This window comes from Sphaeramia orbicularis, chromosome 22 (genome assembly GCF_902148855.1).
Source record: "Sphaeramia orbicularis chromosome 22, fSphaOr1.1, whole genome shotgun sequence".
NCBI classification, from domain to species: Eukaryota; Metazoa; Chordata; class Actinopteri; order Kurtiformes; family Apogonidae; genus Sphaeramia; species Sphaeramia orbicularis.
In genome coordinates this window covers 34,894,289-34,909,017 of record NC_043978.1, presented here as the reverse complement: position 1 = coordinate 34,909,017, position 14,729 = coordinate 34,894,289, and the positions used below count along the sequence as shown (strand labels likewise).

General features: G+C 38.5%; 1 protein-coding gene across 1 annotated transcript in view; it reads left to right on the top strand.

Annotated features, from left to right (window-relative positions):
* LOC115413610 (cysteine-rich motor neuron 1 protein) overlaps positions 1-14,729 on the top strand; it is a 45,738-nt gene that overhangs the window by 15,692 nt on the left and 15,317 nt on the right. Inside the window, exons 5-9 of the mRNA XM_030126592.1 lie at positions 5,691-5,870; positions 9,943-10,146; positions 10,972-11,100; positions 11,452-11,605; positions 13,862-13,983. Coding sequence (XP_029982452.1) covers positions 5,691-5,870; positions 9,943-10,146; positions 10,972-11,100; positions 11,452-11,605; positions 13,862-13,983 — 789 coding nt within the window. The remainder of the gene's footprint in view (positions 1-5,690; positions 5,871-9,942; positions 10,147-10,971; positions 11,101-11,451; positions 11,606-13,861; positions 13,984-14,729) is intronic.

Genomic DNA, 14,729 nt, shown 5'->3' with positions numbered 1-14,729 from the left:
GTGCATTTCAATGTATAATCTTGTATTACCATTGCAGTGTAATGCTGTAATCTTCCTCCTCCTTTGGCCACAGAACTACTATAATTAATCCTGAACGATTTATCAGATTTGCAGCATTTAGTAAAAGTAGCAGCAGATTTCATTTTTTTCTTTGTCCTTTACACGCAACGTTTACATTTAATGCTTGTTCAGATTTTTCATTTAATTTATTACAGTTTCTTTGGGTTAATAGAAGGTCGGCATGATATGAGGCAACATGCAATAATATTTTTCAGCAGTGGATGATTATTTGACATATGTATATTACAAACATTAACCTCGCATTCAATACAAAATTGACACCAATCTATGGGTAACTGACAGGTAATGGGAGTCAGATGGTGTGAATTCATAAATCATGCATTGAGGGGTCAAAGGCTAGGCTAATGTTGGAACTGTGAATGCATGGTGCATTTCACTAAAATGTTTTTTATGTATTCATTACATGTCAAGAAGCTGTCGCAATCTTTTTATTATGCATGTTCATATGACGGTGATGAGTTCGCATGAATAATGAATGAATTTATACAGTATGTTTACAAATATATTACATATGGTAACAATGATCTGTAAAATGTACCCTTGACTGAAGTTGCTGATGATAGTTAATATTAGACTTTTAAACTGAAATAACAGACTTTAAGGGAAAGTAATGGCCCAAAAGTTAAGAAAAAAAAAGGCTCACACTGTTAGTTTAACGATCAGTTTCACATTATTTATCACAAAGTTTAATGGTCACTGATCCAAATTTATTTCCTTGGTATTGCAGTCATAAACATTTATCTGTGTGTTTGTATATATAAAGTATGAGCCTATATGACTGGCCTGCACTGAGGTAAAGAAGTAATGGGACAGATAGCATTTCCTTGGACCTTTTCAAATTAAAAACTGTCTTGGATTTCAGAGGACAGAACATTCTCATTTCTTAAAGGGGTCATATTTTGCTAAACCCACTTTTATTAGTCCTTGGTACATTTATTTGTGTATTTGGACCATAATAGTTCAAAAAGTTTGAATTTCAACCCTCTCGGTGCTGCAAAGCTATCTCTATATTCATTTTGGCAAAAATCGAGTGGATTTCTACAACCAGTTTTAATTCCTGCTTAATTTATTACGTCTATAACTAGTTACGTCATGACATTTGCACATATAAGGTCAAGACTTCTGATAGACATTTCTCTGAGCACACCATAATTTTTTGTCAGCAGCAGCGGTTGTAGTAAAAACTGAAAATATGTCCAAACTGTGAGCCGATTACCTAGTGCCGCGTTTCCACTATGTGGTATCGGCTCGACTTGACTCGGCCTTTTTGTGTTTCCATTACGAAAAAGGACCTGGAATCTGGTACCCGGTACTAGTTTTTTGGTATCACCTCCGCCAAGGTTCCAGGACTGGGGACCAGATACTAAAATGTGATGTGTAAACACTGCAGACCACTGATTGGTCAGACAGTTGTCTCTGTAACCTGCCATTGTACAAAAAACAGATGCTGAAGTTTACAGTAAATGTAGCAGTAGTTTAATCCACATGACAACCAGCAAAACTACACCATTCACTCAGGAGATTCAGTCTTTGGTGGCCGATGTAAAAATTCAGCATGAGCTTGATGAGACAACACACAACGAGCGACTTTATCAGCAACTCTGAGCAGAAGTAACGCGCCGCATCACTATGACGTCCAGGTACTGTAAAGTCGGTAGTATCCTGTAATGGAAATGGTCTCCAGGAATAGTATCTGGTACCCGAGTAGATTCGAGCCAGTTCCACATAGTGGAAACGTACCATAAAATGTTCAGTTGTTGGTTGAACAGGACAGAGCAGCACAGACAACAACCTGGAGGGGGCGGGGTTTGAAGTGGCTCATTTGCATTTAAAGGGCCAGCGCTCACACGACCTTTCTGGTGTCATTACTCAGAAATAGGGTTGAAAATGGACCTGTGGAGTTGAATTAATGAAGAATTCAGACCCAAACATAGCATTTACAGTTTATGTAGACCACAGGGAAATGTTTTAAAATGCGTAATTCAATTTTTAAAAAGCAAAATATTAAATATTATATTATTAAAAAAACAAGAACAACACAGGAACATGTACTGGAGAGTTCATTCCTGTTGCTTGGGTAGACACACCAAACAGTAATACTTTGTTCACGGTTCATCTAATGCACAGGTGTCAAACATGCGGCCCAGGGGCCAAATCTGGCCTGCCAAAGGGTCCAATCTGGCCCATAGGATGAATTTGTAAAATGCAAAAATTACACTGAAGATATTAATCAATGGTGTAAAAATCATGTTATTTCAGGTTCCATACATACACATATAAACCAATTAGATCTCAAATGGGTCAGACCAGAAAAATACTGTCATAATAACCTATAAATAATGACAACTGCAGATTTTATCTTTGTTTTAGTGTAAAAAAAAAAAAAGTAAAATTACATGAACATGTTTGCATTTACAAACTATCCTTTTACAAAAAATGTGAATAACCTGAAGAAATATGAACAATATGAAATGTCTTCAGAAAAGTAAATGCAATTTCATCAATATTATACCTGTTACTAAATGTTTTGTGTATTTGTAATTGTAGTGGAAGTTGTAATGCACATGTGTAAATGATAAACTGATGCAGAATATTGTTAAACTGCACTTGTTTTTCTTAAGACATTTCAAGTTGTTCATGTTATTCAGATTTTTAAGGAAACAATGTAATTTTACTTATTTCACTGGTATTATTTTACTGGTCCGCCCACTTGAGATCATATTGGGGTGAATGTGGCCACTGAACTAAAATGAGTTTGACACCCCTGATCTAATGCTTGTGTTCCCATTTGTGTGCATCCAGGGAGCTGTGAGAGGGATATTGCATATGACAAACAATTATTCCTAATTTATTCCAGCAAATGACCCTTAATGTCCCATTAAATTTATGTTTATCTGGTTATTTTTCACTTTAACTGGTCTGTTATCTAATATTTTTACCCTCTTTTACAATATAATTTCCTTTCGTCTACCTAACTGCCCCTGCAACTATGCAGCAAAAAACTCAAAACCTATGGCTTCCCAAATATTGCAATGATGTTGACTTACAGTTATTGTAAAACATATTCTGTTGTTATATTTGCAAAAGAACAAAGTTTTTTTGAGAAAGGAGCACACTACCCAGAACCCTTTAGAAACCTAAAACGAAAAACCCCCGTTTAAATGCTAGACCATTGTGTTAACAGAAGAAATCCCAAGACTGAGAAACCAGGAATAACATTTCACAGGGGTGAATTTATTCTACAACATTTTGCTGGAAATGTGAAGTTGTTGACAATAAGTTATTCTAATTTAAAGGCAACATAGTGATATTTATTTTATAGATGGAAAATGATGAAATAATGAGTGATATTTATCAGTTGCCATTCTGTTCTTACTTTTGAATGAAATGAGATTAGAGTTTTAGGCTGATTTCATCTCTGGCAAGCACATCTTCCTCTCTCAAACATTTTTATTTAATTTGGTATCCATTACTTTAACGCATAACCACCTAGTGCTACTTTTGTGTCAGTTCTCAAATTAATTTTTCTCTCTATTTAACCTGTCTTAAGTTATTTATCACCAAATATTCATAATATTATTCTCTCCATTTTCCATTTTTTTCAGTGAAAATCTGGTATTTTCTTATATTTATTTTAGTGATCATGTACTTTAATCATCATACTGAGATTACATTTGAGGGTTATCACACCAAAAACTGAGAAAAGTTGAGAAAAAGTAACTTTTTCAGTAAAATCTTTCATTAACTGAACCTAAACCCAGTGTCTCCATCCACTTTCATTGATCCAACTCCATGGGTTTTCCTGGTGAATCAATGTTGTAGAAGATGACTGTGTTTCCATCTTCACTACAGAACCTCTGAGCATCCAAATAGGTCATATCTGATGACCATGAAAAGATGACAAACTGCAGTTTATACCAATTATTTACATGGATTGATAGGATTAGTGGCTCTAAGGTTATTAAACATTTTAGATCAGTAGATGCTTTTAATCACTGGTGTATATTTGGGTCTTTATGGATTAAGTTAAATGTTCAGTTCAGCTGTTCTAATGTTTCTAATAAGGTAAAAGATTTCGGGGGAGACTTAATTACAGGCTGATCAATAGGGGTGTGTATGGGCAAGAATCTGGCAATATGATACAAATCACGATACAATATATCACGATATATCAAAATACTTTTAAAAAGCCAACATAAAATGATTATTTCCTGGAAGAACTGAATTACACAAGAAATATGTACAAATACTAAACGTATTTTTATTTGATCACAACAGGATCTAACAGGAGCTATATCACAAAATTTTCCTGTTAAAATGTAAATTATGTTTTACAGACATTACAGATTAAGATCCTGCTCAAATGTTCATATTCTATAAGTTCATAACTAACATCATGACATTATTTTTGTGCAATCCCAACAAAGGAACTAACATCTACCTCTCAGACAGAAAAAAGTGCTTTTATGATGCTTCAAATAACCATTATTTAATAAAACTGCGTTAAATAATAATAAGTAAGTATGAACAATAAAGAAAAACAAAAATGAACCTCTGCCATATCTGCATTTGAATAAATACCTAAAAATATCAATACAGTACTTTTCAATATCAATACACTATTGTGAAATGAAATATCGCGATATATATATTTACTGGTCAACTGGCTCTTTGCTTTTTGCTGCTCTTTTTACTGTTCTTCAGCCTTTAGATATTCCCTAGTTGTAAACCTCTGGAAAGATGGCTAACATGTTCTGCCATACAGGAGGATCTGAGCCACACACCTTCAACAGCCAAAGAATCCATATCCATACTCAAACATCTGGAAAGAGGCGCCAGTCCACAGACAGAAGGTCCAGAGTGGTAAAATGGTCAAAGGCCGAGCACCTTGAGTGAAAAGAGAGGTCAGAGTGAAGAGCACAGGGACAGAGAATGAAAGAGATGGAGCATCTTGTTGAGTGAAAACAGAGGTTAGAGTTCACAACTATGACAGGTACCTTATCAGCGGACACTCACGCTTTTCTGTGAGTAAGAATTGAGACTGACTTGCATTGGGGCTGCCTCGTCAAATAAAACCTACTCGACTGAATGTTGATTCAAACAATGATTCACTCCACCTGCCACCGGCGCACCAGAGCCCGGGTTCTGCCAAAGCCTCAGACCCACTACTGTTTTCTTTAACTCCACGCTGCAAGACTCCAACTCCTTTTCAAGACTTGATAGATCCCTGTGAAATTCCCCCTCACTTGGCTTCATTGTCTGATAAATGCCATTCCACCCCACAGGCTTAACCTCAGCCATACCTCAGCACCATTTGCTTCAAATAAACATCTCCGTCAATAGCAGGGAATAAATGGGTGTTTATGGATTTGTAATTGATTGTATAAAGTTGGGACATTCTTGCGCTGATCGAGTTTGACATTGTGATGAAAGCTGCATATTTCTGCTGTACAGTCATAGGGACAAAAGTGTGGTGGTAATCCCTGCCAAATGTGATGGACACCTGACAGATGGCCTTTGTCTCCGGCAGTGTGTTGAATATTACCTTCCTCACATGATGTTCAGTTTAAGGTCTGTCTGATTTATATTTTCCTTGTTTTTCTCCACAGCCTCTCCCAAATGTATTCATAATGGGAAGGAGTTCTTAGAGGGGGAAGTGTACCGAATGGACCCCTGCTGGCTGTGTCAGTGTCGGGGTGGAATCTCCTTCTGCTCCAAGGCGGAGTGCGCCGAGTTGGACTGTGAAAACTTCTACATTCCCGAGGGCGAGTGCTGCCCTGTCTGCATAGGTATATTCATCTGTTTTACGATGCAGTGCTTGCATTCTACAGTATAATGTTCTGAATCTGAATTCTTATCACAACTGGGAAATGTTTTTTTTTTTTTAATTCAAATGTTTATTCAGAACAGTCTCATAAGATATTTTACAGGACATCAATAATACAAAGTATACTGTTCTCTTTTTTTTTTAATATATTTTGATATCAATAATGCTCACTGTAAGGAAGAAGGAGGAAAAAGAAGGTAGTATAAGTAAATTAAATAAGTATGTGAAAAATGGATAATAATGATTTTAACTGGGAAATGTTTTGAGGATTAAATAGCTGGTGATGTTGCTTAAATGAGGGGTCATGCATTGACAGCTGCCAAAGTTTGCAGGAAATTATTATTATTACTTCTTTTTACCAGATAAAATCAATTGAGAACAGCTTCTCATTTACAATGATGACCTGGCAAGAGGCTCCAACAGACAAAAACAATGACAAAACAAAACAGAACAAAAGAAAAATGGATAAAAGAAAACAGTACAGATGAATCCAAGACTCGCCACCAATAGTGAAGAGACTGTGAAGTTCAAAACAACATAAATAACTACTAGAATGTATGGGGAGAGAGCAGAAGGGGAGAGTCAACCTGTACAGCAGTCAACTAGGGAATGTTGTAGTTTCTGTTTAAGCGTACGGAGTGATGGGAGAGCTGAAAGTTTAACCTCCTAAAACCCAGCTATGGGTTTTCTGTCCACATTTGTGGAAAAGAGTTTCACAACTTTATACAAAAAAAGAAAAGAAAACTGTACACCACAAAGGACATTCCATAATTTTTTTAAAAACTGCATCTGAAAAAACTGTTGCATCATGATGTTTCCAATATAGGCACTTATTTAATAAAAAAAAAAAAAAAAAAAAAGCTTGTACTTTGCTGACATTTCCTGGGTCTCAGGAGGTTAAGGGAGTTTTGAAGGGAGTTCCAATCATTTGCTGCAGCAAAACGAAAGGAATTCTGGCCGAAGACAGTGCGGGCTTTTGGAAGAGATAGAGTAATGAAATCGTTGGACCTCAGGTGGTAGTTATTGTAGGAAAGATGCAAAAGGTTGGCGAGGTTTTGAGATGTTTTCCTTAGAAGAGTCTTGTAGATAAACAGAAGCCCATGATGAAGTTGCCTGGTGTGGAGGGAGGGCCAGCCTATCAGTTTATACAGATCGCAATGATGGGTGGAAAAAGGTGCACCAGTGGCAAAAGGAAGAGGAGAAATTAAAGTTCCTCTTGCCTAAGCCTTACCTCCAATGACCCTACCATAATGGCTCCATCATATAACCTTCCACCACAGTTGTTAACATACTTGGCATACAGGAGGCACACTACAGAGGCAGTGGGGGAAACTTAAGAACATAAAAACCCTCACTAAGTGTGTACTACTTGTAATATCTGGCTTTAGCTTATAAGGAGGGGGCCTCTTTCACAAACACGTGTGCTTAAACCCAGGTAGGAGCCTCTAATATGTACACTTGGAATAGTTAAAAATGGGGCTTCAGTGCATATGGCAGCCACATTAGAGTCTGCCAGAAACCAGCAGATAGAGATGGTAGCCAGCTTTGGCGTCTGCATGCGTGGCTATAGTCGATCAGAGGAAGGAAGACTGCAGATCATGTTAGGTCAGTGTTGGAGGTACAGTACACCTGGAATGTTCAGGCATTTAGATGTATGGAATGCTTTCATCTTTTACTCATGGCTGCATTTACTTGCTGCATGCCTCACGACAGGGAACTGTAAAGACCTTAATCTGGATTAAGAGATGTTCATATGAGGATGATTGGGATTTTTTTTTCTTTATTAAAGCTGTACTAATTCATCTCTTATTCATTACCAGTGTGTCAAACGACTATCTGCCACATAAACAGAACATGGGTAAACCCCTAATTACCACCTGACAGTGCAGTTCCCCTCATTCCTATAGCAGCTCTTTGGTTTTACTGGTTGTAACTTTACTGGCTGAAGCTTGTTTTGCTTAAGTCATCATCATTACTTGTGTTTAACCCATAAGGACCCAGTATGACTTCTGTGGCAATTTCTAAATGAATTTTTCCTCTATACATAACCCTTCTTAAGTGATTTATCACCATTTCTTATAATTTTATCCTCTGAATTTGTAGTTTTTTCAGTGAAAAATCATTTATTTTCCTATGTTTAATTTACTGGTCATGTAAATGGTCATAAAAGCTCAGAGAAAGTCAAAGGGTATTATATCAAAACAGAAAAAACATGACAAAAAAGTGACTTTTCCTGTCAAATCTATCATTAACAGAATATAAACAAAGTGTCTCCATTTGCTGTCATTTATCCAACTCCATGGGTTTTACTGGTGAATCAATGTTGTAGAAGATGACAGTGTTTCCACATTCACTAGGGAGGCTCTGAACGTCCAAATGGGTCATATCTGATGACCATGAAAAGATGACAAACTGCATTTCCAATTATTTACATGGACTGATAGAATTAGTGGATCAACAGTTTAGATCAGTAGATGCTTTTGGTCAGTGGTGGATGTTTGGGTCTTTATGGGTTAAGTATGGAAAACTCAGATAAATGTACTATAATGCTGGTTCCCAACACCCATCACAAGAAATCTGTATGTTATGTCAGGAGAGGGTAAGGTTTTATTGGATACACACTGGAGTCTGAGCTGTGTTGGTTTTTGCAGTATTGATTTTGTTGACATGTTTATTTAAATTTTGTAAAAATATGGCATTATTAAGTGACACTGTGACCCTCCAAGATTTTAGTGTTCATCATAAGGAGTTTGTTATGAGGTATACTTGGTTAGAGAGAAAATATCTTGCTTGGGTTAATCGCAGCCAGATGGACGGAACCTCAGAAGTCGAAGTGGATCAGATAGGGCAAATAGGACTCCTGTAGCGAGTACATAGCACCATTTCTTTTCTTAGTAAGTAAGATGTAGCAAATACAGGAACATGTACCCACACTTGTGTTAAACACTGATATAAAGAGAAAACAGCGAGCTCAAAATCTTACCAAGTGTATTTTTCTCATTTTCAGTCAAAATATCTCATCACACTTAAAATAAGACATAATCACCTAAAGAGTAACTTATAAGTGAGATATAAGAACTTATTTTTGGACAATAGATCTTGAAAATCTTATTTCAAGAAATCTTCCTAAGATAATTTTCACTTGTTCCATTGGCAGATTTTTTTTTTTTTTTGCTTAATTCAAGATTTTTTTGCTTAATTCAAGCAAGAAATCTGCCAATGGAACAAGTGAAAATTATCTTGGGAAGATTTCTTGAAATAAGATTTTCAAGATCTATTGTCTTAAAATAAGCTCTTATATCTCACTTATAAGTTACTCTTTAAGTGATTATGTCTTATTTTAAGTGTGATGAAATATTTTGATGAGAAATGAGAAAAATACACTTGGTAAGATTTAGATTTTGCAGTGCATCACCTAATTCTGACCTTCGATTTGTTTTGTACTCAACATAACGCTACAGAAAATTTCTCATGTGCTCTGACTTGTCATGTGACTTTCAAGGTCGCAGGTTAAACTCACAGGGATGTGTTCAAGCTCTTAGCCAAGACTTGGGTGGACAATGCATGGACAGGCAGCTGTGAGCGTCATCGTCTTTGCAATGTTTTGAATTATCAGTCTCTCATAGGATGAAATAGAGATATCCCAAATCTCATCTGTTTCATTTCAACTTAAATCCCTGCATACATTGTTACAAAGCCAAACAGCCCCTTCCCATTTATGAATATAGATAAGCCATCTTTGTTTGACTAATTGACTCAATAGCCCATGGTGAAAAGCCAGTTTCACCATTTTGTTTGGTCCCTCATGGAGTATCCTGCTTCCTTCAGCTCTGTTCAGACTGTCTCCTGTTAACTCAATTACAGTTGGGAATGCACTAAAAAATACATTAGACTCTCTCTCAGGGTTTTTATTCAATTCATGGTAGCCAAACTAAACTATACATCTGACTGAGCTAAGTTTCAGATCAAAGATTGCCGTCTTCTCTCACTTTTCTCCCTTAACCACAAGTGTATATCTTTCTGTCGTCTCTCAGATGTGGAGTTACTGTCAATGGACAGCACTAAGGCCAGTTGCTGGGTGAATAATAAGCTGCGAGCTCATGAGGAGCAGTGGAAAGAGGATGACTGCACCTTTTGCCAGTGTGTGGATGGAGAACCACACTGCACAGCCATGGCCTGCAAACAGAGCTGTCAGAACCCTGTCAAGATCCCTGGAGAGTGCTGTCCCTTCTGTGAAGGTACAGACTCATGTTTTTATATCAAAACTACAATAGGACTTGTTTATACATATCATATCTATTGTAGAAGCTCTACATTAGTCCACATACCACATGGAGGACGTTCCTAGGGCCCCGCAGAGACCATGTCGGCATGGGCTCATTAAAGGGGAGGCCACGGAGCATTCTTCAAGCGGCAGGGTTCTTTGTGTTCCTTTATTACCCTTGCCCGCCAAAATGAGACCCACCTGTGTGTGTGAGGCTGCGGCGTGCTTTTAACGCAGGAGGCTCCATAATTGAAGTGGATCCTTTTTTTGTGAGCGTAATTAGTTACAGCTCGTTGGGCTGCTCCTCCCACCGAACGTGGCAAGAGACATTTGATGGGAATAGGTGTTGTGCTTGTCCTGTGCATGTGTGCGAAGGATAAGTTCACGTTCATGTTGCTTGAAACTATATGGAAATGTTTGTTTTCATAATAAGGTTTGGGCACTGCTGAAGTGTGTCCAGGGGACACTGTTATTGTCAGTGGTCGTTAAGGACAAAAACCATGCTCTTCACACACATCCACATTATTAATGGGAGTCACTTCAACACAATAACACTGAGGTATAATCCCTCTCACAGTGCGACCCACCCTGGTGTAATTGCTCTACATTTATCTGTAATTACTGTTTACTCCAAAATAAGAGTAGTGTGAATAGGTAGCTATTACAGTTGGCACAGAAAACGGCATAGATGAGGTATTACACCTGAGGCCATCACAGTAAAAAACAGGAAAATACCAAGAGAGTTTCTTTGTTGTTTTCGTTATAAACTGAGTGTCACCCCCTTTTTTTTTTTCTCCAGAGCCTTCTTATGAAACCGTTAGCCCTCTTCTCTGTCCTCCCCTGGAAAACTGCTCCTTGTCAGGCAGTGAATGTCCCTACGGCTTCCTGCAGGACAAGAATGGATGTCTGCTTTGCCAGTGTCTCAACAGTAAGTCCACTTTTCTCAATTTATTTTGGGCCTAACAGGTAAAGGTTTTAGGGAAACACTTGCTGAAGATTGAGCAAATTTGTGACCTGATGGATTATTTCTTGCTTGTTGTTGCTGGACATGCACAGCTAGATTTATCTGTTTGCTCATGTTAGGTCGCCAACCACTGGTTTTTGAGGGCACCATTCATGTATTCATATTAATCGTGTCTTATTCGTGTCCATGGCTACAGTCTTTGCAAGCCTCTGTGTCACAGGAATGTTCCTGTGAGCAGCCCCATAGCAACATAGCCTTGGCCTGTGATGGATGGTTATGCCCATGATCTGATGACTTTTTTCTGACCTTTTTCAGATGACTCCTGCCCTGACCTGGGTAAATATTGCTCCCTTCAATGCCCAATGGGATATGAGAGGGATGATTTTGGCTGTGAGGTGTGCGAGTGCAGCATCCCCATGCCTAAGTGCAGACCTTTGACCTGCACTAAGACCTGCCCTTATGGATATGTGTAAGTACACGCAGTGACCCTGAGGAATTTTCATCCTCAAGTCCAACACTGCTCATTTGTCATTTCTGTTTTTCAGCCTGCTTAAAGGCATTAGTGGCTGTCAATTACATAACATATTGATGAAGTATGTAGAAAGAAAGAAATTACACTTGCAATTTTATAATCATGAGAGGGAAAAATGGTAATCTTTGGAAGTTATGTTGAAATTAAGAATGTGCTCTATAGCAGTGTCTTTGTGCTTCTGGTCAAAAGAAGGTAGAACTGATTATTGCAACATCAAACGATCTACCTTGGTGGCCATTCCAGGTTTTCTAAATGTGTGTGAGAAAGTATATGTGTGTGTGTGTGTGTGTATAATTCACTGTGAGGTCCACACTTGCCTCTCAGCCCCCTGCATCTCTCCTCCTAATCCCATTTAACCCAATCAAACATCTGGAAGTGCTCTCTACCAAGACGCTTGGTCCCCCGGCACCACTCTCATTTCATAAATCATCGTTCCGTCTCAAAACAACGATCAAAACACATCAGGACAAAAGCAGCCTTTATGAAATGTATACAGTTGGGATTCTTCTGGTATCTCAACCATGCTCTCTGGAGCCAAGGCTCAAGATGGACCCGATATGTCTGCGCAGGATGCCAGAGGAGAAGAGAAGAGAAAAGGGGAGAGGGGTGAGGATGAGGGGGATCCTGTGGGGGGAAAAAAGAGGAGCAGGAAGTCCTGGCTTTATCCGTCATAAGCAGCTGTTTAGGTCTAGCTTTAGAAGTTTAAAATCCTCAGAGAATTTGCCAGCTTTACAATGCAAATCTGCCTTTTCACACAGGACCTGTTCATGGAGCCACCACAAAGAAACAAAGGCACAAAGAATCTTTGTGTTTACTCATGTGCTATTGATGACATCCTGTGAGCACTGTTCGTGTACATGTAATGCTCCAAAAGCAGAAGAATGCAAACTGTTAAAATAATGTGTTGCGCCTCTCTCTTGTGTTTAGAATTTAGATGAAAAAATACATCAAGAAGCATATCAGAAGGATGTTCTTATGCCTGGAATTGTACTTGATGTGACAGAAAGGCTGGTCTTAGTCTGTTCTCCTTCCTTAATTGCTTAAAATCATCACTGTTGGCAGACAAGTCATGAATGGCATTCTTATGGCACACTGGAAATTGTGCCGATCCAGCAGTCCCAGGGCCGGGGCCCCCATTGCTGCCCCGAGCACCTCTATCCCCCTGGAGCCCAAAGCACTGCTTGGCATTCCACACACCATCTTTAAACAAAGCACTGCTCTAAGGTCACAGAACTCTCTGTCTCCGTATTTGTACAGTGAGGCACTGGCCAACCCCTCACAGTGTTGTTTCAATAGCTGTTATTGCTGTTTCAGCATAGATAGGGTTCACTGTTTGCTGAGTCTGACATGCTGAATACTCTAGTGGACACGGCACTGTGGATGAGGCATTCTTTAGATATATGATGATCTCTTAGATGAAGATTTATAGAGTAATTATGTTGCTCTAACATCACTTGCAGAGGGATGCAGGAAGACGAGGTGATGGGTGACAGAAGAGGATCTAATCAGTGTACATACAGGCATCTAAGCTCATCAATGTTTTATTAACCACATAATTGGATCCAACTGGTCTATTTGTAGCCTCTGCAGCATCTCCACTTCACATCATTTCTCCCTCAGAATAAAAGTATATTACTTGAGTGTTGTTTCACACTTGTACCTGGATTCTTTTAACTTTTTGTGAGTTTCACAAATGTAAGTTCACCTTATGCTGGACCATGAGTGTGCCCTCTTTTCTGGCTCTTTTTCATACTGCCCACAGAGAAGGACAGAGTATTTCTGCATGTCTGCCACAAGGCTTTTGGACATTAAAGACAGTAAAAAGGGTGAATTGGAAGCATCTGAATTGGCTTTAGATTGCTCCTTGCAGAGTCTCTGGGTAGGTATGAAACCACAGGGATCTCACGTGTTGGCCTTTTATTTGGCCCTCTTCAAAGGCAGCTAATATAGAGAGGGGAAAGCAGGTCCAGATGTTGATTATTCCCGGCTTGAGTTTCTGGCTTCACTGCACCACAACACCGTAATGCCCTTTAGACTTCTGTTTACCCTGTGGATGTCCTCAATGTGAAGTCGTTTGAAACGATCTCTTTGAGTTGCTCAGAAGTGGTCTTGTTTGCTTCTTCCCTCACTCTTCACGTACTTGTGTTATATGTGTATGTGTGTACTAGAGCATGTATGTTTGTTTTTCTGCAGAAGGAACAAGCATGGCTGTGAGATGTGCCGTTGTGTCAAGTGCCCCCCCTTCACCTGTGATAAACACTGCAGTGACGGCTACCGTCAGAACAGAAAGGGCTGCTCCATCTGCATGTGTAAAGGTAACTGAGCTCAACTTATGCAGAAATATCCTAACCTTTTAACCTACTATAACACCCTAAATAGTATTATAGACACTGATGAGGGCAGACTGATCACTCATGATGGTTAGATTTTTTTTTAAATTTATTCTGTATTAGCCTATTATAATCGTTATAACATATCAGAGACATGATTGCAGTGGTGAAAACTTGCATTTCATTATAAAATCAATCCTTCTAACTTGCAAATTAAAATCTGCAACAAAAAACCCTCCCCTTCTAAAGCATAACTCTTCATAATCATCTCATAAGAAAAGATGAACATAAATAAAACAATGAACCTCACTGACAATTTCTTTTAGCTTCCATAACAAAGATAACTGAGAAATGCCAGTAAGAAAAAGTCTTAGTAACTGAAGCCATTAAATCTAACATTGCAAATATATGACTTAAGTGAGTTTTAAAGGAGTTATATTTTGCTTTTTTAAATGGATTTATGCATTTTAAAACATTTCCCCGTGGTCTACATAAACTGTAAATGCTATGTTTGGGTCTGAATTCTTCATTAATTCAACTCCACAGGTCCATCTTCAACCATATTTCTGAGTAATGACACCAGAAAGGTCATTCTGGGCGCTGGCCCTTTAAATGCACATGAGCCACTTCACGCCCCACCCCCTCCAGGTTGTTGGCTGTGTTGCTCTGTCCCGTTCAGCCACTTATGTTCATTAATAGAAACAACAACTGAACTTTTTAGGTAATCGGCT